The following is a 21,933-nucleotide window of genomic DNA, read 5'->3' on the forward strand; positions in this document are numbered from 1 at the left end:
TTTTTATTCTCTTTTTGAAAGATTTTAAGCCCCTGTGTTCCTCCCTTGTTCTGAGATTACAGAGAGATGCATCTTTGGTGTGATTCTTTTTCTTTCACTGTGGTGGCTAGAACCCACTATTCAGTCTGGAAAGGCTTGTTTAATTCTGGAAGCTTCTATTGCATTTATTTTGTAATTAATTCCATATCCATTCATTTCCTTTTCTCATATATCCTGTTTTCTCCTTTTCAGATACTTTATTACTCAGACATTGAACTGCTTGGCATGATTTTTTAATTTCCTTAATTCCTGTCTCTGCCTCTCTGATTCTTGGCATTTCTTCCCTGATTTGTTTGCAGCATATGACCACAATTTATTCCTCTTGGAACTGTCTCTGTGGAAATTCCCCAGGGCCTCATTGCAAGGGAGCTCTCCAGGGAGGTCTGCATCACTCCTGCTGGTGCTGGGTTCTGTCAACCCCAGACCACTTGGAAATTCTTGCCATGTTGATTTTAGGAAGAGGAGATGCTAAAGCTTTCAACGGTGACTAAAACAGGGACTTCAGGCAAAAGTATTAAAAACATAGTTTGAGGTTATGAATTCAAATATTCAAAAGGACATAGAGGGAGAGGGAGAGGGAGAGGGAGAGAGAGAGAGAGAGAGAGAGAGAGAGAGAGAGAGAGAGAGAGAGAGAGCGCGAGCGCTTCAGCAGGCACCTAGTTTGCAAATAATTTCTTTTGCAGAAATTGCAGAACATGAGTGCCAGCACTTTAAAGCTCTTAGTTGTCTTAGTTGCCAATATAGGGGTTCCAGCCTCATGTAGGGACTTTCTATTCGATTTCTAACTTTGAGGAAGACCTTCATGTTGTTTCCTATGGTACAATGGCACCCTGTGAGGCCACTGTGCTCAAGCTCAATGCTCAGCTGCCTCTAGGAGTATCAGCTTTCACTTGCATTGGTCTTTAGACCATGTTTACTTTCTTGTTAGCTCAAGAACATATTTTTAAAGTGCCCATTAGTGTCATCCCAGCACTTGGAAGGCTGAAGTGGGAGTATCACTTGATCCATCTCAGAAAACCAAACCAAGTCAAATCCTCCAAGAGGCAAAAAGATCTAAGAGCCAGGCATGGTGGTGCACGCCTTTAATTCCAGCACTCAGGAGGTAGAGACAGGTGGATCTCTGAGCTTGAAGCCAGCCTGGTCTACAAAGTGAGTTCCAGGACAGCCAGGGCTACACAGAGAAACCCTGTCTTGAAAAACAAAAACAAAACAAAAATAGAGTTTAAAGTATCAATTTTAAAAAAGAGAATAAATGTCATGTATGCTGATTATAGTATTTAGAGAGGTGCCCTGGTCACAAGGTTGGACACAGGCTTGATTCTAGGGTGCCTCCTTTCCCTTCCCTCTTTCTTTGTCATTTTGGCATCTATTAAATTGGAACGCTTTGCTGTAGCTATTAGTCAGGTAGTACTCACATTGTATTTGTCATACTTCCTCATGAGCATCAAAACTTAAAAATGAATGCCAGAGGCTTGAAAGAAAATTCCAGAGGGAGAAGAGGGCTATCTTTAGTATTTTAGGAAATGCTGCATCACCAAAGACTTAACATGTGGACATCTGAATAAAAAATGTGAATCAGTGAGAACTAGTCTTTGGGGGATAGGGATGTAGCTCAGTTGGCAGAGTGACTGGCTAGCATGCAAAAGGACACCTCAGAAGCTAGGCATGGTGGCACACCTTTGTAATCCCAGCATTTAGGAAGTGCAAGGAGGAGGACCAGAACTTCAAGGTCATTCTTGGCTACATATCATGTTTGAAGCCAGCATGGGCTACAAGAGCCTCTGTTAAAAAAAAAAAAAAAGCCTCTGAATGTAAAGTTGTAGGTGTTTCGTTATTATGTTATTTTCTATTTTCCTTTGCATGAATGCCCAAAGATGAGATAAAATTTACACTGCAGACAAACCCAAGTTCTCAATAAATCTAAAATAAAAATTCTAAGGCTAAGAAAATGCACCATATTTATAATCACATTTATAACTGCTTTTTAAGATGTGGGGCATAAAATAATGTTGAATTTTACAGTTGATGTCTAGGAAAGGGATACTATTGGAAGAAAGAAGAAAATTCTTTAAATATTAAGAAGGAAAAGTGGCAGGGCGGTGGTGGTGCACACCTTTAATCCCAGCACTCGAAGCAGAGGCAGGTTGATATCTGTGAGTTTGAAGCCAGCCTGGTCTACAGAGGGAGTTCCAGGACAGCCAGGGCTACACAGTGAGATGTTGTATACACCGCCCCCCCCCACCAAAAAAAAAAAAAAAAAAAAGGAAAAATGTATTCCTTAATGAATTTTTGGAGGTAGGGTAAAGTGGAAAGAATGGGGCTGGCGAGAGATGGCTCAGTGGTTGAGAGCATACTGCTTTTGTAGAGGGTTTGATTCCCAGCACTCACATACACTTAAAACCATCTGTAATTCAAGTTCCAGGGGCTACGTCCTCTTCTGGTCTCCAAGAGCACTAGGCATGCATACATGCAGGTAGAAATTTGTACCATAAAATAATAATAAATGAAAAAAATCTTTAAAAAAAAAGAGAAGAAAGAGAAAGTGAAAAAATTCAAAACAAAACAAAAACTCTCAAAAACAAACAAACAAACAAACAAACCCGAAAATAGCGAAGTCTAGTTTAGTTCAGATTTCTGGGCTGGGTTAACTAAGTCGCTGTGGTTACTAAAAGGAGCTGTTTAGCAATTTAGGAGAGGCTACATTGAAAGACGTTTGGCTTTACATTCTCAGGCAGGGAGGGTGACAGGGTGGCAGTCTAGCTAGGGAACCACGAATATGCACACAGGGCTGAACCAGGTGCTGTGGGCGGGAGCAGTAAGAGTGGCAGGAGCCTCCAGCTCAGCGATTGGTTGGCAGGCACCATAAAAGCCCTAACTCAAGCACTGAGGCTGCCCTTGGAGTCTGAGCTGGACATTAAACAAACCGCTGTTGTATTGGCCAGTCAAGGAGTAGGAATGAATGAGAGGAGAGCTGTGATTGGTCTAGTTGTAAGGGCGGTGCTGGAGGGACATGCCCCGCGTGGATTGGACTTAGAGAATTTAACGTCATCCGAGAGGCGGGGTCCTCGCTAATAAAGCCGGGAGTCGGCGCTGCACCTGCAGTAAAGTTCCACCGCAGTTAGAGTTCCGGGTAGTGCGTGTGAGGCGGAGCTCGGCAGTTCCGTCTGCTTCATCCGCAGCGTCTCCCTGTCTGTCTCGTTGCATTCTCCAGAGAGGGACGGACTTCCTCTGTCAGAAAAATGTGAGTTGACTCTTGTCTAGGGTCCTCGACACCTCCTTACCGACTCTCGCTCCGCAGTGTCCAACTCTGCGGGACGGAAAATGGCGCATTGCAGCAGCTGCAGCGACGCCGGGAACCACCGGCTCGCGCCGCCCCCAGACCGGGCCACCCCGGGATGCGGGCAGCGCTCCATCCCGCACCAACTGCAGTTGGCAGTCCTCTGCAGGGCGGGGGCGCGGGGGTCCCACGTTCATTGCATCCTCTCCTCTTGTCTTTGTATCGTGGAAGCTCAATGGGGAAGAAATGGGGGGTGTATAGATACAGACGGGAACTGGGAGACCCTGCTTGTTCGACAGAATCTCTCTTAAAGCCTGTGGGAAGACTTTTATAGGTGCACCTGTCCATTAGTAACTCGGGTTGCCCGCAGTCTCTGGGATTGTGCATGCCCCTCACCCAAAGTATGTTGTACCTGCCTCATGGCTGTGAGCAAAGCTGCAGAAACTTACTTGCTAGTTCTGTGGCGCCTTGGGAGCAGCTCAGAAAGTCTCGGGGGACAGTGGCATGAGATCCTATGCAGCCGTTTTATAATCTTAAAGACATTATGCTAAGGTGCTTTCCAGTGGTCAAGTCCTAGCCAAGTATTGGAGGAGAAATAGGGAGAACAGTGAATTCTTCATTTTATCCAAAACACATAATTTAGTCTTAGCTGACTTCAGCATCACCCCCTTCTGAAGATCTGTGACTAGATATATTAAGAACTTCCCTTCATGATCACATACACATAATGAAGGATTTCCTTTCTATTTACTGCCTGGTGCTAGATGCGTGCGTGTGTGTGTGTGTGTGTGTGTGTGTGTGTGTGTGTGTGTGTGTGTATGCTTGCGTTCTCTCTCTCCCTCTCTCTTCCTTCCCTCCCTCCCTCCCTTCCTCCCTCCCTCCCTCCCTCCCTCCCTTGTTTGGCTTTTCCAGACTGGGTTTCTCTGTGTAGGCCTGGCTGTCCCAGAACTCCCTCTGTAGACCAGGCTAGCCTCGCTTGAGATATGTATGCCCCTGCCTCCTGAGCGCTGGGATTAAAGGTGTGCACCACCACACTGGGCTTCTGTTGCTTCTCTTGATGATTGAAAGTAAAATAAAAAAAAAAAGATTTGCTTGTATTACATAAGGATTATAACTCCCTGGATAGGTTAATGTGGAGTGTTTCTAGCTCCCAACTAGTAAGTGAAGTGAGCCCTCTAAAAGCTTTACAGTCATTTCGTCCTTTCTCTTTGAGTTCTGTGGTTTTAACATTCTGTGCGTTTTTGACAAGCCCATAGACTCCAGCTGTTTTTATTTGGGGAGGGGTCGTTAGCCAACTCACTCCAGGTGGTTTCATGTGTGCTGACTGAAGGGAGACAGAAAGGATGATGGCTAGCGGGGAGTCACGAGGTCTCTGACCTTAGTCTTGTCATTGGTGCCACCGTCCTGGACTCCTTCCAACACTAGCTGCTACCAACTCATTGAAATCCCTGCCTTCAGCCTAGAACTAGACTGCTTAGCTTAGCTCAATAGCAGCGCAAGCCTTGTGGCTCCCATAGCTCTGCGTCTTCCTTTCCTCCCTCTGTGTCTAGGAAGGAAATGGGAAAGTGACTCCTTAAGTGGAAGAAGCCAGTGTAATCTGTTAATATGGCCTCTCTGAGGGGCTGTAACATCTTGTCTAAAAGAAAATTTCACTTCATTATGGAAAAGGAGATTCAAAGTATTAATTCTATTGTGATTAATCAAGGAATTTTCTTTTTTTGGCAACTTTGTGATGGTTTAACCTCTACCTTATTTATTCTTGGACTGCTCTGGCAAGGATGTTTTATGGAGTTTAAGAAAGTTCTATTCTCCATCAGATTTTAGATATCTCTCTTTGCCTTGCTTATGCGGCCTCCATCATGGCAGAAAAACAATCTTTTGTAGGTTTGATTCTGGGAAATTGTTAGCTGGTGAATGTGAGAGAGAAGTTTATCTAAAAGACATCACATTTGCTGTGCATGTGGGCCCACGCTTTTAACCCCAGCACTTGGGAGGCAGAGGCAGGTGGATGTCAGTTTTAGGCTAGCTTGGTCTACATAGAGAGTTCCAGGACAGCTAGGGAACAGGACAGACCTGTCTCAAAAAACAAAACAAAAAAATCCAACCCAACAACAAACCCCCCCCCCAAAGAAACCAGCCAACCAAAAAACAAATCAAGACAAAAACAAACCCACTCTGGACTATTGCCTTCTAAGGCCCTGAGAACTCTTGGCTTTCAGTGGTACCAGAAGAGAGACAGTCCTCATATGCTGCGTAGTAGTGTGGTTCAAGCTTTCTTTTCTGACACAGGGGCCTAGGAGAGTATCCTGAGACACTGCCAAGTCTGAAGAAGGGTGGGACAGAACATCTGTGCTGCATGCACACTGATTATTTCTAGCATTTTTACTTCTTGTCTGTGCTCTTGAAACAATTAATGTAATTGCTTTAGGCCCCGGATTGAATTTAAATGAAACCCCTATCTTCTCTGCCAAAAATAATGCAAATATCCCTGACTCACTGCATCTATACAGACTTTGCCTTTGGTGATTCTCCAAATTGTCTCTGAAACGGCTGTAGTGTACCAGTTACAGTATAAAACATAATTGGTAACCAGACCCCCGTAAGTAGGATCACTAGTTGGCCCCTTTTATATTCAAACTAGAGTTCAATCGTCCTTACAGGTTAGTCTTTTCTACAAATTTCTCCTCTCCTGGCTTGGGTTTCCCCATTTTATTTCATCTGAGGAGCTTCTAATGGCCAGGCAGATTCCATTTAGGTCAAGGCTGGCGTATTATCTGTCCCTATGGCCATTTGCCAGAGGATGTGCTTGAGTTTGCGACACAGGATAGCCCCAGTCAAGATCTCTTAATGGCACTGTGACCCTCATCCAAATGGTGGGAGATCTTTCATCCTTTGCTCCATGTCTCTAAGCTGCACCTCAGCACTTGGGATTGCAGAGGAGCTAAACTGCCTTCTGTTTGCATTCAACCTTGGCTTTGGCGGTGTAAGTGAGGATGCATGTGATTCTCCTCTTGTCTCGGTCACTTTGGGTACTGTTTGCTTCTCTCCACAGGTCTGCTCCAGCTCAGCCACCCGCTGAAGGAACAGAAGGGGCTGCCCCAGGTGGGGGTCCGCCTGGTCCTCCTCCTAATATGACCAGTAATAGACGACTCCAGCAAACCCAGGCACAAGTGGAGGAGGTAGGCGCCTGGCCCACTCTGTGAGAGTTTCCAAACCAAGAAGCTTAGAAACCGGAAGCATCATCTCCTCTGTTCTCTTTCTTAAAGGGAGAAAGAAAGGTTCTGACGGGCAAGGCATCCCTCGGATTCACAGGCCTTGGCTTGTGATCTCCCAGGTGTTGTTCATTTCCTCTGTCTCTAGTGGGGAAATCTCAGCAGCTCTGCTTCTGCAACCCCCTCAGGTGGTGGACATCATGCGTGTGAATGTGGACAAGGTCCTGGAAAGGGACCAGAAGCTGTCGGAGTTGGATGACCGAGCTGACGCCTTGCAGGCAGGAGCATCACAGTTTGAGAGCAGTGCTGCCAAGCTGAAAAGGAAGTACTGGTGGAAAAACTGCAAGGTGAGCCCCCCCCCCCTCCCCCGCCTTTCCTGGTCCCTTCTGAAATCTGGACGCCTATCAGGGAAAATCATATCAATGCAGTACCTGTATTGGCCACCAGGGTAGGCTAGAGGATTCAGACCCACAGAGAAAGCCCTATGTAGAGGAATTTAGAATTTAGACTAGTGAAGTAGCTTTTTCCCAGAAATTCTCACCTGGCTCTTCCTCGGACCCCCAACAGCAAAACACTGGCTCAGTATATGTATTCAAATACCCACAACTTCTGTAAGTGCAGCAAACACGTCACAAGATTTGCCTTTCAGGCTGGAGAGATGGCTCACAGGTTAAGAGCACTGGCTGCTCTTCCAGAGATCCTGAGTTCAAGTCCCAGCAACCACATAGTGGCTCACGACCATCTGTAGTGAGATCTGATGCCCTCTTCTAGTGTGCAGGCAGAACACTGTATACACAATAAATAAATAAAATCTTAAAATAAAAAAAAAGATTTGCCTTTCAGTGGTAATTTCAAGAAAAGAGTGAACAGGCATCAGGAACTGAACAAAAATGAGGCTGAGGGTCCTCTGCTCCTTCTTTACGATCCTCTGAGAAGCAGAGGTCTGTGGGTGTCCTCACATCTCTAGTCCCGTCCCCCTTTTCCGTCCTAAGTCCCAGGACTCACGTTCTGTCCGTGTTTCCTCAGATGATGATCATGCTTGGAGCTATCTGTGCCATCATCGTGGTAGTTATTGTAAGTAAGTATCGCTGAGGTTGGATGGGGTGAAGAGGTGGGAAGGTCCTGGAGTCTTCTCCCAGCCCTGCCTGCCTGCCTGCCTGCCTGGGGAGTGGGGCTACCCTGACTGAGGTATGGAGACTGCTGCTGTGGGATCATCACCTGGTTTGTGGGGGAGGAAGGGCAAAGACAAGGAAACCCCTTGACGGACAAGCCTCTCCCTGCCAAGAATTGTGGGGAGATGGCCCCTTCGGCTGTGGAGTGGGGATGTGCTGTTTGTCACTGGCTTGGGTCCAAGGGAGACCTTGGGCTGGGGTGCCTGTAACTGAGAGACCTGACTGTCTAGTAACGTGATGTAACTTGCCCTCTTGTTTTCTCCTGTCTCTTTTTCCTTCTTCGTCTGGGACTTCCTGATTCCTGTGTCCAGTCTACTTTTTTACTTGAGAATGTGCCATCCCTCCCTGTTCTCCATTGCCATCCAAGCTCATGTCTTTTTCTCTCGGTTTGCTCTCTCAACAAGCCCCTCCATCTGCCTTTCTCCATTCGGCCCAGGCTTCTCCGCCATCCACGCCTCCTTTTTCGTTGCATACGTTTGCACTCTCTTCCTTGACACTAGAAATGCTGCTCGTGGCACAGTCTTGAAGTCACTACCCAAAGAGCAATGGCTGGCACCTCCTCTTTACCCAGTTTTTGTGTATCCCAGAGCTTGAAAGAGTTGTGGCTAAGGGAAGCGGGGGGGGGGGGGGGGGGGGGGGGATGGATGAATGGCAGAGGTGAAGTGTCTGAGAAGTTGGCATGGCTGAGGGAAGGAGAAAAGGCTATTTGTGTCCATAGTGTCTCCTAGAAAGGCTGGCCTCAGCAGGAGGGGACCCAGACTGGTTGGGAAGTAGTAGCCTGCTGCCTGTTTTACACACACACACACACACACACACACACACACACACACACACACACGTTGGTAACCACCACTACCCTGCTGCCCTCATTTGGAAATTTTCCCTCACACCAGGCCTGTCTCGGGTCCCAGAGGTCTGTTTAAAGGCCAACTTTGAATCCCTTTTAGAAAGTCCAACTTGTATTTTGTAGTTACTGCTTGTCTGTCAGTCCAAGATTTTCTATGTCTTTGGGGAACTCTACAGCCTTTCACTTTGTTCTCCGGAGGCCTAGAAAATTAGTACTTCCTGGTTATAAAACAGCAGGAGACTGTTAAGTTTCTCCTAGAAGCTGTCCCACTGTCTTCTGGCTAGAAGGAGCTGCTGTCTCCTTGTGTTTTTTGAAGCATTCTGTGTTCACGAGGGCACCAAATAATTCCAGTGAATCGCCTTTGAAGATGGCAGGCTTTTGGGAACATGCCTCTTGCTGTTTCGTTAATGAAGTCTTTCCTCTACCTCCCTTGCTGTTGATAATGGGAAATGAGTGTGAAACAGTGAGACCCCCCAGGCTCCCATAGAACCCCTTCCTCCACACCACTCCCATGTTCTTGCCTGAGATAGGGATGAGGCAGGAGGACCTTTACAGATTTACAGAAGTCCAGCAAACCCCCGCAGCTCAGTCTTGCGGGGGAGGGGTGCCAGCCTGTGACAGGTGTGCTGTGCCCTGCTGTGCCCTGCTGTGCCAGCGTGGGGCCTCGCATCTGGAGCCGTCTGCTGCTCCTCCTCCAGTCCCTTCTCTGGAACCGTCCTCACCCATCTGAATTCTGCATCACCTCCTTTCTTTACTCCCTTGCATGCTCTGTGTGTGTATAGACGCTGAAACCTGAGGATGGGGGCTGCTCGTCTGTCTGGGGAGCCGCTGCTGAGCCTCATGATTGGATGTTGCATGCGGTAAACCCAGGTGCTAGTGGAGGAGAGCAGGAGGGGGTGCTCTAGACCTTCTTTACTTCTATCCTGGGATCCACAAGCAGGAAGAGGCTGGGGCCGTGCTAGCCTGGGGTGCCCACTTTCCACGCAGCAGCATTTCACTCTGCAAAACCATCCTTCTTTTCCCGTTGCCCATTTCCCACATTCCCTTCGTCCTGCCTCGGGGCAGGACTGAAGAGCTGGAAGAAAGCGGTCAGTGTCCTCTCCCAACGTTCCCCTCGAAGGTCTCCACTATCCTCTGGGCTTCTCTTTGCCTAGTGCAGGGGGGTCACCGCCGGAGAAGAACCAACACTGTCCTCGATGTACTCCGAGTCTGGAGCAAATTTACCCTGTTAGCCCACCCGGCCCTAGCACGGGAATTCTTCCCTGGGTTTCTGTCCCTCTAAGGCTTACCAGGTGTAGTTGGCTCTGTTCTTTTGGGGTGTTTGCCCTTCTACTTTCTTTCTCACCCCACCCTGAACCCTCTTCTACGTCTTTGCAGTCTCCTTTCCTTCCCACAACCCATGTGCATGAGCAAATATGCACCTAAACCCTGGGACTTTGCAGCCAGTTGAAGCCAAGCTTCCCACATCCCCTTCTTTGGTTTGCCATGGGACGATGTGGGGTTTCCATTGTGTCTGTCATCCCCTCTGTCTGTTTCTTAACCCAGTCTCATAGTTTATGTATAGAGTAGTAAGAGTTGTATTTCCACCAAAGGCATGTGACATATCTACCAATTTCATGTATTCTCAACGAAGGCGAAAAATACAGATTCCTACCACAACACCGGCTTGGTTGTTCCTTGGATTGTTGTGCTGGGGAGAAGAGGGTGTTGTCCTAGGTTGGCTGTAGGCCAGAAGGGCTGACTGGTGTGTGTTCATTGGTCTTCCTGGAAATTCAAGTCTCTCTTGACAGAGGAAGTGGTCTGTGCCCTTAGCCTTCGTACCTGAAGCACCCAGCCCTTGCAGGTGCCGCTGAGAGGAAGTGATGACAGGAAGCTGAGTGGGCACCTCAGACTGGCAAACAGCTGCAGGCTTCCTCAGGCCTCCCCCAGTGGCCTCGACATGAGGCTTCCAGCCCGTACCTCCTTTTTCTCACCCTCAAGCGTAGTTTGCTCCCCTCACCCCTTTTTGATTTTCGGTTTTTTGGTTTTCAAGACGGGTTTCCAGTGAGTACCACTGAGCTTGTCTCATAAACGCATTCTCCAGACTAACATCTTCTGAACTAGCAAGCTTGCTTTAAGATCTATTCCTGTTCATTCTAAGCATGTGAGTGTGTGCCTGTAGGTGTGTATTTACACACCACATGTGTGCCTGCAGGTGTGTATTTACACCACATGTGTGCCTGGCACCCGGAAGAGGCATCAGATCCCATGGAACTGGATTTACAGATGGCGTGAGCCACCATGTAGGTGCTGGGAAGCAAACCCAGAAACTTTGCAAGAGCAACCAGTGCTTGTAACTACAGAGCCGTCTCTTCAGCCCCTCCACCACCTCCTTTTAAGATACTGCTCTCAGGCTTCTGAGCCCAGGGATTTTTTTTTTTTCTTTTTTATGTTTTCAAGACAGGGTTTCTCTGTGTAACAGCCCTGGCCGTCCTGGATCTAGTTCCGTAGACCAGGCTGACCTCGAATGCATAAAGATCTGCCTGCCTCTGCCTCCCCAGTGCTGGGCTTAAAGGTGTGCACCACCATTGCCTGGCAGCCCAGGGGATTTTTAATTGTTGTTTTTTCAAGACAGGATTTCTCTGTGTGGAGCCCTTGCTGTCTTGGAACTCACTCTGTAGACGAGGCTGGCTTCGAACTTGGAGATCTGCCTGCCTCTGCCTCTTTAGTGCTGGGATTAAATACATACACCACACTCCTGTTTTATTTATTTATTTAGTTTTATTTAGGGCTAGAGAGTTGGCTCAGGGGTTAAGAGCACTTGTTGCTCTTGCAGAGGACCCGGGCTTGATTTGCAGCACCGACATGATGGTTCACAACCACCTGTAACTCCAGTCCCAGGGGACCTGATGTTCTCTCCTGGTACCAGGCATTCAGGAGGTGCACATACACATAAAACAATAAAATAAATCTGAAAAGGACTTTCAGAGGACCTAGGTTCTGTTTCTTTTACCCTCATACATGGCAGCTCACAACTGTGGATAACTCCAGCTCCTCTTCTGACCTCTGCAGGTTTCTACATGCGTGTGGTGCACAGACACACACTCAGGCATACACAAATATTTTTTTAAAGATACATTTGTTTTTATTTTATGTGTATACTTGTTCTTCCTGCATGTATATCTGGGTACCACATGCATACCTGGTGTCCAAGGAGGTCAGAAGAAGTTATAGAATAAGTTATAGATGGTAATGAGCTGCCATGTGGATGCCGGGAGCCAAGTCCAGGTCCTCTGGAAGAGCAGTCGGTGCTCTTAGCCAGGGAGCTATCCCATTAGGCCATACAGTTTTAGTTAATATAGGCCTATGTGTGTTTACATGGATCTGAGCAGCTGTGGACTGAGTGGAACACAGAAGAACTTTCCAGCTACTTCCCTGTTTTATTTTTTTGATAATAGACTTCATAATCCAGTTTTTGGTTTTTGTTTTTTCAAGACAGGGTTTCTCTGTGTAGCTTTGCGCCTTTCCTGGAACTCGCTCTGTAGACCAGGCTGGCCTTGAACTCGCAAAGATCCGCCTGGCTCTGCCTCCCGAGTGCTGGGATTAAAGGCGTGCACCACCACTGCCCAGCCCAATAATCCAGTTTTTATATGCTGAGTTGTACTGTATCCACAGCATACTTCGTAGAAATGAGCACAAGAAGCCTCTCCTGTGGCTGAGGGAATATAGTCTGAGAATCACAAAACTCCTGGCAGTTGTCTGAAGGGTCAGGACTTTCAGTTCTGATTGTACAACGGGGTGTAGCCCTGGCAGGCCTCTGGGCACCTCTGCTTCAGATCTTGAAACTGCAAGTTGGAGCAGCTAGGGATGGGGACCCAGGGATCTGTTGGACCAGCAGGGAGGGGGACAAAGTGGAAAAGCTTCGCTCTGTAGACACAAATTGTTTTTATTTTGACAGCGTTAAGAGTTTGTGAGTGGTGGCCAGTCCCTCCTCTCCTCCCCCTTCCCTTCACTGGCCTGGTCTTGGACTTTCAATACCTCACTTTAAACATGGCCGTCAGTGTTAGCCTCTACTCAGATAGTTCCGCCCTCCGCTGTTATCTCCCTGCTCATTAGCCCAGGGTCTTCTCATAGTGAAAGAAGGCAGAGGCCTGTCCAGACCACTACCACCACCTCACTCCAGTATGTGGTGTCTCCTTCAGGCCTTTTTCAGTCCCACACCTCGGCACAGGATCCTTTCAGTAGCTAGAACATGGGTACTCTGCTTTTCACCCGCCAGCCGGGGAGGAGGCTGAGGGTGGCAGCCACCCAGGCCTTTGGAATTTGTCCCACGTGAGTGCCATATATTGGTGAAATTATTAAGGCAACTCCATGTAGTTAAAAAAAAGATTTATTTGTAAGTGGGTAACTTACAAATAAAGGGATAGGTAGGTCGCAAGGTCTAGGGAAGATGTATCGCAGTCCAGCGGTGTTCTCTGGAGCTCTGCTCAGTCAACCTCCACCATCCAGTGTCCCGGAACAGAGAGAGCTGGCCCATCTGGATCACAGGTCTTCAGGGTCCTCCCTTGGCCCCGCCTTGTAGGCGTGACAGTTACCAAAGCCTCAATTGGGGTGGGAACTTCCAGATCAAAGCTGGAATGGCTACCCACTACACTTTTTCAGTCCCACACCTCAGCACAGGATCCTTTCAGTAGCTAGAACATGGGTACTCTGCTTTTCACTTGGAGGCAAGACAGCGGCTACCCAGAGTGTCTCATAGTCTTGGTGGACCTTGGCAAAGAAGCTGAGAAAAAAATGGAACAGGATTGGTTTCAAATGGGGTAATTCCCAAAGCAGGTATTGGGAACACAGTGGAAACATCTGGAACTTGGCCCCTGGGGCTTCCTCCCTGGTTTGGGTGGGCAGGTACTTAGGAGTGGGTGGATCTACAGACTCACCTTGCCGTCTCTGAAGCCTCAGAAACAACAGGGCGAGAAGGAAGAGGATGCTGCCGCAGATGACTCCAAAGGCCGTTCTCTGCTCTGTGGGGAGAGTGAGCAGAGAGGCACATGCTGAGCCTTCACCCTAGAGCACCCCTCCGCTTAGGAGGCGAGCTCTGGGTGGGTGCTTGTGAACCCTCACTGGAGGCCCTGGGCCCATGCACGCAGCAGCACCTGCGCTGTTCCAGACCACCACATCTGTGTGTGACTGTCCTGCCTCATCTCACATCAGGACTACGTTGTTCTGAGCCAGGCTCTCCCTGGCATCCAGACTGGCTTTGAACTTGGACTCCTGCTGCGGCCTTCTAGTGCCGTGATTACGGGCACACACCACTATGCCCCTTTCCACCTCGGACACCTGAAAAGCTTTTCAAAAGAGATTGAGGTTGTACTAGCAACTAACAGCAAATAGCTGGGGAATGATGTGAACTAAAACAAAACTTTAGTTTTGGAGAAGCTCATAGTCTACCAAATGATGTTCTGGACTCTCGGATACTTTCATTTTGAGGTGCATATCCTCTCCTGCTTAAAACTGCAACATTCTGTGGCCTTTGGGATGAAGTTCTAGTGTGTGGCCCATTGAGATTATAGGGGGCAAACTTGTAAGGACATTCAGCTTGCCTGCTGGTTACATTTTCTCTTTGACTGTTTACTGGTAGAGAACCTTGGGCAAACTGCTCAGTGTCTGCAAATCCCAGCTTACTCATCTGTAAGATGAGTGCTGGTCATGGTGATGGGATCTGTAGTCCCAGCTCCTTAGGAAGCTGAGGAGGAGGATTGCTTGGGCAGAGGAGTTTGAGACCGGCCTGAATAACAGACCCATTTCCAAGAATAAATAGGTGTCATGTGTGACGCCCTACTTAAAAGTTGAGTACATTGTGGGTGGAGAGTTGCCTAAGCAGATAAGAGCTCTTGCTCTTGTAGAGGACCTGGGGTTCCACTCCCAGCACCCACATGGTGGCTGACAACCATGTGTAACTCCAGTCCCAGAGGGTCTGATGCCATCACTGAGCATTGCATGCACGTGGTGCACTTATATTCAGGCAAAACACTCAAACACATCAAATATTAAAATCAGTCTAGAGAGCTGAGTTTACAGTGTTTGGTCACATACATGTGCAGATGTAACTACCTTGAAATGTCATCGCCTCTTGTCCTTTCTCTCATACACCCTCCGCTGTCGTCATGTTTCCTAAGTTCTCTGCAGGCTGTTGTACAATCTGATTTTCACATGGACTGTGCTCCGGTCTTCAGGGCTCCCTTCCTGCTGAACTACCTAACTGGGCTCAAGTGCTGTTCTGGGTCTTCTTCCCTGCCTGCTCACTTTGTCTCTCCAGCTGTACTAAGCTCCTAGTGGAAAGGAGCAGCACCCCGCCCCCAGCCCCCTGCACCCACCTCCAGCCCAAGTTTATTATTTGGAGGCTGAGGATTTGTAGTGGTAGAGGTGCCACTCTGGGAAAGGTAAGTCAAGAGTGTGGAGGTTAACGGAGCAAGTGCGTGGGCATCAGCACACGGCTGAAGAGGACCTGGAAGTGGAGGAAGTACAGAGGAAGAGATGGGACACCCCAGTACCTGTGTCGGGGAAAACCCTCATGCTGACTCGGAGGGGCTCCTCCAGGGAGACGTGGCTAACTTGGCAGATGTAAGTGGCGCCTGTGGGGACAGGCTCAGCCATCACGGTGGAAGAGATGCTGTAGGTTCCCATCATGCTTTGCCTGAGGCTGGAGAAGGTGGCACCAGAGACTTGAGCTGGAATTCCACCCGGGTCCTCTCGAATCCATGTCACCACCACATCCAGAGGGTAATAGCCCGTGACACTGCAGATGACGGAGGGTGGCAGATCCTTGTTTGCCAAGTTCAGTTGTACTTTGGGGGGAGCTGGAGAAATGAATGAGGAGTAGGATTGTAGAGGCATCTGATTAGGGCCTGCAGAGGAGCCTGAAGCCTCTCTGAGGGTGAAGGTAGTTTGTGGAGTTGGAAACTTGTCAGTGTTCCAAGGGGTTCAGGTAAGGGTCTACCTGGATGCAAGTCATAAAGGGTGCACTTTCTGGAAAGTCAGTGACAGGCCAGCATGCTTTTTTTCTTTTTTAAAATAGAGCTAAGAATTCAACCTAGGGTCTTACATGTACTAGCAAGTGCTGGACCACAGAGCCACACCTCTGCCCCTTGGTTTGCTTCTTATCACCCCTGCAAGCCAGTGATTGCACATTGTGATTGAACAGTTCCCTCTGCCTGCCCTTGATTGGCTGCTGCCCCCCAGGAGTATTGGGAGCATAGTATGAAGGTCCTTGTGCCTACAGATCTCTGGAGAAACCAGGAACATTAAGCAGCAGGATTGTCTTTCCAGTGGGAAAAATGAGATACCTGTTCTTCCATCCAGAAAGCTGGGAATTGGAAGTGATCAACAGCCTGGTAATCTGTGTTATACAGATAATTTTTTATATACATTTTATACGGATCAAATTATACTGTGTTTCAATTCGTTGGGAATAATCTGCCTGATATCGAACTCCCCAAGTCTGATCCAGGGTGACAAAGTCAATGGGAAGTGAGTTTTCATTCTCCCCTCTTCATGGTTAGCTCCCCTGACTAGACACCTACAGGGTCCCCCTCAAGGAAGTGGTCTAGGGGACTGACATTACAAATGGCCAGCCAGGGCTGTAAGATTCTGGACTAGTTATTTCTTGGGGAGACTTATCTTGGCATTCAGTGGGACTCCTTATCTGATGCCATCTGGGCCTCTAGGATGAAGATGGTGTTTCGGTTGTGGGAATACATTCTTTCTCTCGGGAAATTCCCTTTGGGTTTGGATTCTAGTCTGGAAAAGACTCCCAATAGGCGCCCCTCTCTTCCCTCTCCCAAGACCTTACCTAGGATGTCAAGTGGGATGATTTGTTGAGTTTGGTACAGAGAGGTAGTGATCTGGCAGATGTAGGTCCCCTCATCCTTTAGAGTGAGGTTGGGTAAGGTGAGAGAGGCATCCCCAGCCGCATGCAGCTGCTCAGGCTCCAGCGTAGCACCCTTGCGCTTAGCCTGTGCCTGCTCTGGCTGCCAGCTGTACACCAGCTGGCCACTGCCTTTATACTGCAACCGCCACTCCACACCCACGAGGTCCAGGCCTGGTGCCATGGAGAAACTGCAGTGCAGGGAGACGGAGGACCCCAGCAGACGATGCAGGCTTTGGGTCTCTGATGTCACCTGGAACTCCACTGTGGAGAGAAAAAAAGGGTGACGTGTGGACTGTTTCCTCCTTGATGTCGCGTGGCCTCTGAGCTGTGGACAGACAGCTTCTCCAGCCCCTGCCCTGGACGGTGGGAACCAGTTGAATTCAGTTCCTGTCTAATGGGGCTCTGCATGGTGCACACGGGCTCCTGAACTCACGATCCTCCTGCTTCGGCCTCCAGTGCTAGGGTTGCAGGTGTGACAACCCTACCCAGCTTTACTGTTCAATTCTTCTTCTATGTGCACTGGATCCCTTGTTACCATGAGTAGCATGCTCCCCAACCTTGATGTGCTCCCGAGATCATTGTTTGGTGACTATGAAGCAGAATGGCCTTGACTTCCTGCTATAAGCTATAACTGCACATGGGAAGGAACACTGGGGGGTGAAGTGTTGTGATACCTACGGTCTAGTCAGTTCAAAGGGAGAATGTGTACCATTTTAGCAGAGGCAGGGAGGAAGTATGACAAGATGAATAACTGGTAAACTAGGTCAAGGCTGTGTGGGTGTGTGTTATTTTACTTATTTGTAGTTTTTTTTCCGTTTGTTTGTTTTTTGAGACAGGGTTTCTCTGTGTAGCTCTGGCTGTCCTGGGACTCACTCTGTAGACCAGGCCGGCCTTGAACTCTCAGAGATCCATCTGCCTCTGTCTCCTGAGTGCTGGGATTAAAGGCGTGCACCACCACAGCTTGGCTTTATTTGTAGGTCTGAATAATATAAAAGAAGCACTAAGCTCCGCAAGGCCTGTGGTAGATGCTGGATATCTTTTCTGATGTGTCAAGATTCATTTAGATAGGGCCGTAGAGGCAGTGGGGGTGGTAGTGCCTACCTGTACTGTCAGTGACTCAGGAGGCATAACAGGATCATAAGTTCAAGGCCTGCCTGGGCGCCTTGGTGAGATCCCCATTTCACAATCAAAACTGAAGAGCGGTAGGCTTGTGTTAACATGCACAGGCTCTAGGGTCAGTCCTCAGTACAGGACAAAATAATAATAAAGCTTCGTGTTTTAGGGGCTCCCAGGGATAGGAGAGGAGGCCCCCATTTTCATCTTCTGTGGACTTGCTTGTCTCCTTTTTGGAGGCAAAATACTGAACTGGACCCTCCAGATACCTGTCATTATGTTCTCAACTTATTTGTACCTAGTGGGTGGTGCTAAGTGAGAGAGGGCAAGGGCTGTTTTTTTTTTTTTTAATTAATGAAACATTTTCATTTATTTTACATCCTGACCACAGTTTCCCCTCCCTCCTCTCCTCCCCTTCCCTCCCCGCCCAGTCTCCTCTCTACCCCCCCATCCACTCCTCCTCCGTCTAGTCTCCTCCCATGGGCATCAACAAAGCACATCAAGCTGAAGCAGGCCCCAGCTCCTCCCGAGGACCAGGGTTTGTTAATAAGAGGTACAGAACACCTTCTGTCTCCCTGTGCTCCGCTGTAAGTACCGTGGAGTACCAGACCAGCCTCGCTGTCACTGGAAGAAAACAGGTGTTTGGCTAACTAAGAGCAGTGACAACATATGTAGACAGAACAGCCTCATGCATCATCCCCATGACAGCCCAGTGAGAGAGAAGTCATCTCCAGTTTGGAGGAAATACATGATGATTTTTATTTATTTATTTATTTGTTTTTTTTGAGACAGGGTTTCTCTGTGTAGTTTTGGTGCTTGTCCTGGATCTTGCTCTGTAGACCAGGCTGGCCTTGAACTCACAGAGATCCGCCTGCCTCTGCCTCCCAGTGCTGGGATTAAAGGTGTGCACCACCACCACCCAGCTTACCTGATGATTTTTATATTTTGATCCTTATTTAAGTAAGGATCTCCCAGCATCCCCTGTTCTGGACTCAGGATATGTCTGTGGGGTACCCCAAGAGCACCTACATGATAGATTATATTGTTCCTTCTTTCTATTCCATGTCTCACAACTAAAAAGAAGAAAGAGAAGCTTGAGAAAGAGGGAAACTTGGGGCTGCTGAGATGGTACAGTGAGTAAAGGAGCTTGCTGCCAAGCCTAGTGAACAGAGTTCAGTCCCTGAACCCACATGGTAGAAGGAGAGACCCAACGCCCACAGTTGTCCTCTGACCTCCACCTGTGTGCTGTGGCATGTGCACATGCGCGCGCGCGCGCGCGCGCGCGCGCGCACACACACACACACACACACACACACACACACACACACTAAATGTAATACAAATGTAAAATAAACAGAAAGCTTCCTCGCGCCCCTGTCTTTTATGTTCTCACCTGCAGTCCTCACAGTACCCTGGGGACTCAGGGGTAGGTTCAGCGCAGGGTGCCGGACAGCTCCAGTGGCAGCATCTCCTAGAGTCTTCATCACCATGGAGACGCTGGGGCCCCCTCTAGATACCTGCATGTTGCTGATGAACCAAGCTGCTCCCTCAAAAGTGGCCTCTCGTGTGGCCTGGAGGAAATACTGGGAGATCTCACAGGTCACTGTCTTCCCGCTGCAGTCGGCGTGGAGCAGGGCCTCCGCCTGGGGGATCTGGACCAAGTCCACTGGGGAGAAGGGTAGCACACAGAGGTGACGTTGGATGGACACCACCAGGCAGATGGGAAGCAGGCGTGGGTGGATGTGATTGGGAACTGGGCTGTCCCCATGGAGGAAGCCTAGGAAGGAAGGCTTTTACCTGAGGCCTCGAAGATAATTGGTGGGTCATCTTTGGCCACTGTGCTTGCTTGGAAATCGGTGATGCCATCTAGGGAGCCATCATCCAGCACCGGCACCTGCTTCAGCACAAGCAAGGCCTTCTCCCTGCCCCCACTGCTGGCAAAAGCCCCTCGATGCCTGTCTTCTGTCACCAAGAAGCAGTCTAAGACTATGTCCGTGGGCTGCCGTCTTTCAGCTGTGGGGGGCTCTGCAGGGAAAGCGAGATCAGCACCTTCTTCCTCGACACTTGCTTGGGTCCTGCTGTCTTGGTGTCCTATCATTTATAAACCCAACTTCTGGGGAGGCACCTGCTACTCAGTGAATCATTTTAAGTTCTGGATCTGTCCTGTTCAGAGCCAGAGGGATTTATGCTTTTAAATTTTTTTGTATTCCAACTGTGGAATACGAGGAAATTTCTTGAAAGGAAGTCCCAGTTAAAAAAAAAAAAAAACAAAGGAACAAATACTGCCACAGTCAAGAGGAGCTGGGCACTTGCTGTTCCTAGGGACGTTGACAGCCATTTTCTCATTTCCCAACCTGCCTGGAGTCCTCTGCTTTCTGCCAATGCTGTGAACTCTCTCCTCCTGCTCAGGGAGTCACCTCCCAAGTGATTTCTCAGCCTGGGAAGCCCCTTCTTCTTCTAAGTGGTGGCACCCTGCCCGTTCCACAGAGGAAGCCCCTCTTTACTTGTGTGTGTGTGTGTGTGTGTGTGTGTGTGCGCGCGCGCGCGCGTGTGCTTGTGTTTTCAGCTGTACCCCTCTCCAAATTGAGTGCTCCCGTCGTTAGTGCCACACTCCTCTGCTGGGCTTAGAGGGTGACAGGAAGCTGTAGCTGTGCTGGGTAGGTGGCTCCCTGGACTCCCTTCCTTCCTCCCCCCACCGCCCAGCCCGATCTCGGCACTCACCACTCCCTGCTGCCCCGGAGAGCGCCAAACAGAGCAGCAGACACCAGCCGGGCTCCGAGCCCATGGGGGCTGCTCCCGGGCTCCCCGCAGGCTGCCTTCACACAGCTCCTCTGCTGGAGATCCCCGGCCGCGGCGGCGGAAGAGAGGGTTCTTTTGAGCAGCCCTCACTGGGCTAACCGCTCCTACTCGGTTTTCTTGCTCTCTCAGCCCACTTCCCTTTCACTTTCTCTTCAGCTGTCTTTTGTCGCCCGAAGCCGTTAGCAGCCGCGGCCAGAGCCCTGCTCACTGCTTTGGGTCCACCCTGCACCCAAGAGACCCCCAGGTGATTTCAAAACCTGCCTTCGCCTCATCGTTGTGTTTCCCGTCAGCCCTATGAGAGAGCCCGAGAGGGGATGGAGCCGGAAGACAGATCCCTAGGACTCTGGTCCCTTCATTCTTTTAGAGCCATATGAAATCCCACTGGTCTGCGCCGGTGAAAACTCCCTGTTCAGGTCCCTGACCTCACGGCTGAGAAGGGGTGTGGCCTGGCTGTGGGACTGGAGTCTCAGGAAGCTGGAGAGCTATAACGTGGAGTTTCCCTTTAAGCTGTGTTTGTGTGTGTGGTGTATACACGCGTGTGGGGTGGGTGTGCACGGCCATGCCTGTGGTGGGAGGTCAGTGAGGACTCTGGGTGTCTCGCTCCATTTTCTTTTGAGATGGGGTCTCTCTCTGAACCTGGAATTGTTTGGTGGCCAACAAGCGCCAGTGACATCCTGTCTCCACTCCATCCCTGCCCTCCTGGCACCCAGCCCTTGAACTACAAGCACACAGGGCCACATGGAGTTGGTTTTTTGTTTTTTGGTTTTTGGTTTTTCGAGACAGGGTTTCTCTGTGTAGCTTTGCGCCTTTCCTGGAACTCACTTGGTAGCCCAGGCTGGCCTCGAACTCACAGAGATCCGCCTGGTTCTGCCTCCCGAGTGCTGGGATTAAAGGTGTGCGCCATCACCACCCGGCCATGGAGTTGTTTTTTTGTTTTGTTTTGTGTTGTTATTGTTTTTTCTTTCCTTATGTGTGTGCTGGGTATTTTCTTTTTCTTATGAAGGGTGCTAGAACTCATTCTTCGTGCCTTCTTCCCAGCCCCCATCACCCCTTCCTCCTCCTCTTTTTTTTGGGGGAAGAGAAACAGATTGTAGACCTTTCACAGCTATTACTGGAGTCCGTGGGCATCATAAGGCCTGGCTCTGGGTTCCAATGCTTGCCTACCCTGAGAGAAAAGGACAGTGTATACAGAACTAGAAAAATGAATTTATTTACAGTTTTAGCTTAAACTGAGAGAGAGTCTCAGTCTCTGCTTTGCTCACAGCAGCACCAGAGCTTACGGAGAAGATGAGACCTGAGCAGGCTGTATACGTGTCTGTAGATAGTGTCTCCCGAGGCAGGTGAGACCTTCCGGCCCCAGGGCCTGTGCGGGACTTCTGCTGGTGGCCCATTCAAAAATTAAATTTTTTTTTTTTGTGTGTGTTTTTCGAGACAGGGTTTCTCTGTGTAGCTTTGCACCTTTCCTGGAACTCACTTGGTAGCCCAGGCTGGCCTCGAACTCACAGGAATCTGCCTGGCTCTGCCTCCCGAGTGCTGGGATTAAAGGCGTGCGCCACCACCGCCCAGCA

The 21,933-nt window shown here is 49.2% G+C and overlaps 2 protein-coding genes across 2 annotated transcripts; one reads left to right on the forward strand and one right to left on the reverse strand.

The window, feature by feature from the left end:
• Nucleotides 1-3,146: 3,146 nt before the first annotated feature.
• On the forward strand, nucleotides 3,147-8,313 carry Vamp1 (vesicle associated membrane protein 1). The gene is made up of 5 exons (XM_059256906.1): nucleotides 3,147-3,280; nucleotides 6,369-6,495; nucleotides 6,717-6,875; nucleotides 7,555-7,606; nucleotides 8,012-8,313. Coding segments are annotated over exons 1-5 (357 nt in total). The 5' UTR covers nucleotides 3,147-3,278; the 3' UTR covers nucleotides 8,029-8,313.
• Nucleotides 8,314-11,710: 3,397 nt separating this feature from the next.
• Tapbpl (TAP binding protein like) lies at nucleotides 11,711-20,365 on the reverse strand. Its single transcript, XM_059258626.1, has 8 exons — nucleotides 20,288-20,365; nucleotides 19,364-19,591; nucleotides 18,960-19,232; nucleotides 16,376-16,714; nucleotides 15,078-15,383; nucleotides 13,464-13,547; nucleotides 13,197-13,309; nucleotides 11,711-12,747 (listed from the first exon to the last, which is right to left on the reverse strand). Exons 1-7 carry the CDS (start codon nucleotides 20,349-20,351, stop codon nucleotides 13,266-13,268), a joined length of 1,338 nt encoding a protein of 445 aa, XP_059114609.1. The 5' UTR covers nucleotides 20,352-20,365; the 3' UTR covers nucleotides 11,711-12,747; nucleotides 13,197-13,265.
• Between the last annotated feature and the right edge of the window lie 1,568 nt (nucleotides 20,366-21,933).

This window comes from Peromyscus eremicus, chromosome 3 (genome assembly GCF_949786415.1).
Source record: "Peromyscus eremicus chromosome 3, PerEre_H2_v1, whole genome shotgun sequence".
In the NCBI taxonomy this organism is placed as follows: domain Eukaryota; kingdom Metazoa; phylum Chordata; class Mammalia; order Rodentia; family Cricetidae; genus Peromyscus; species Peromyscus eremicus.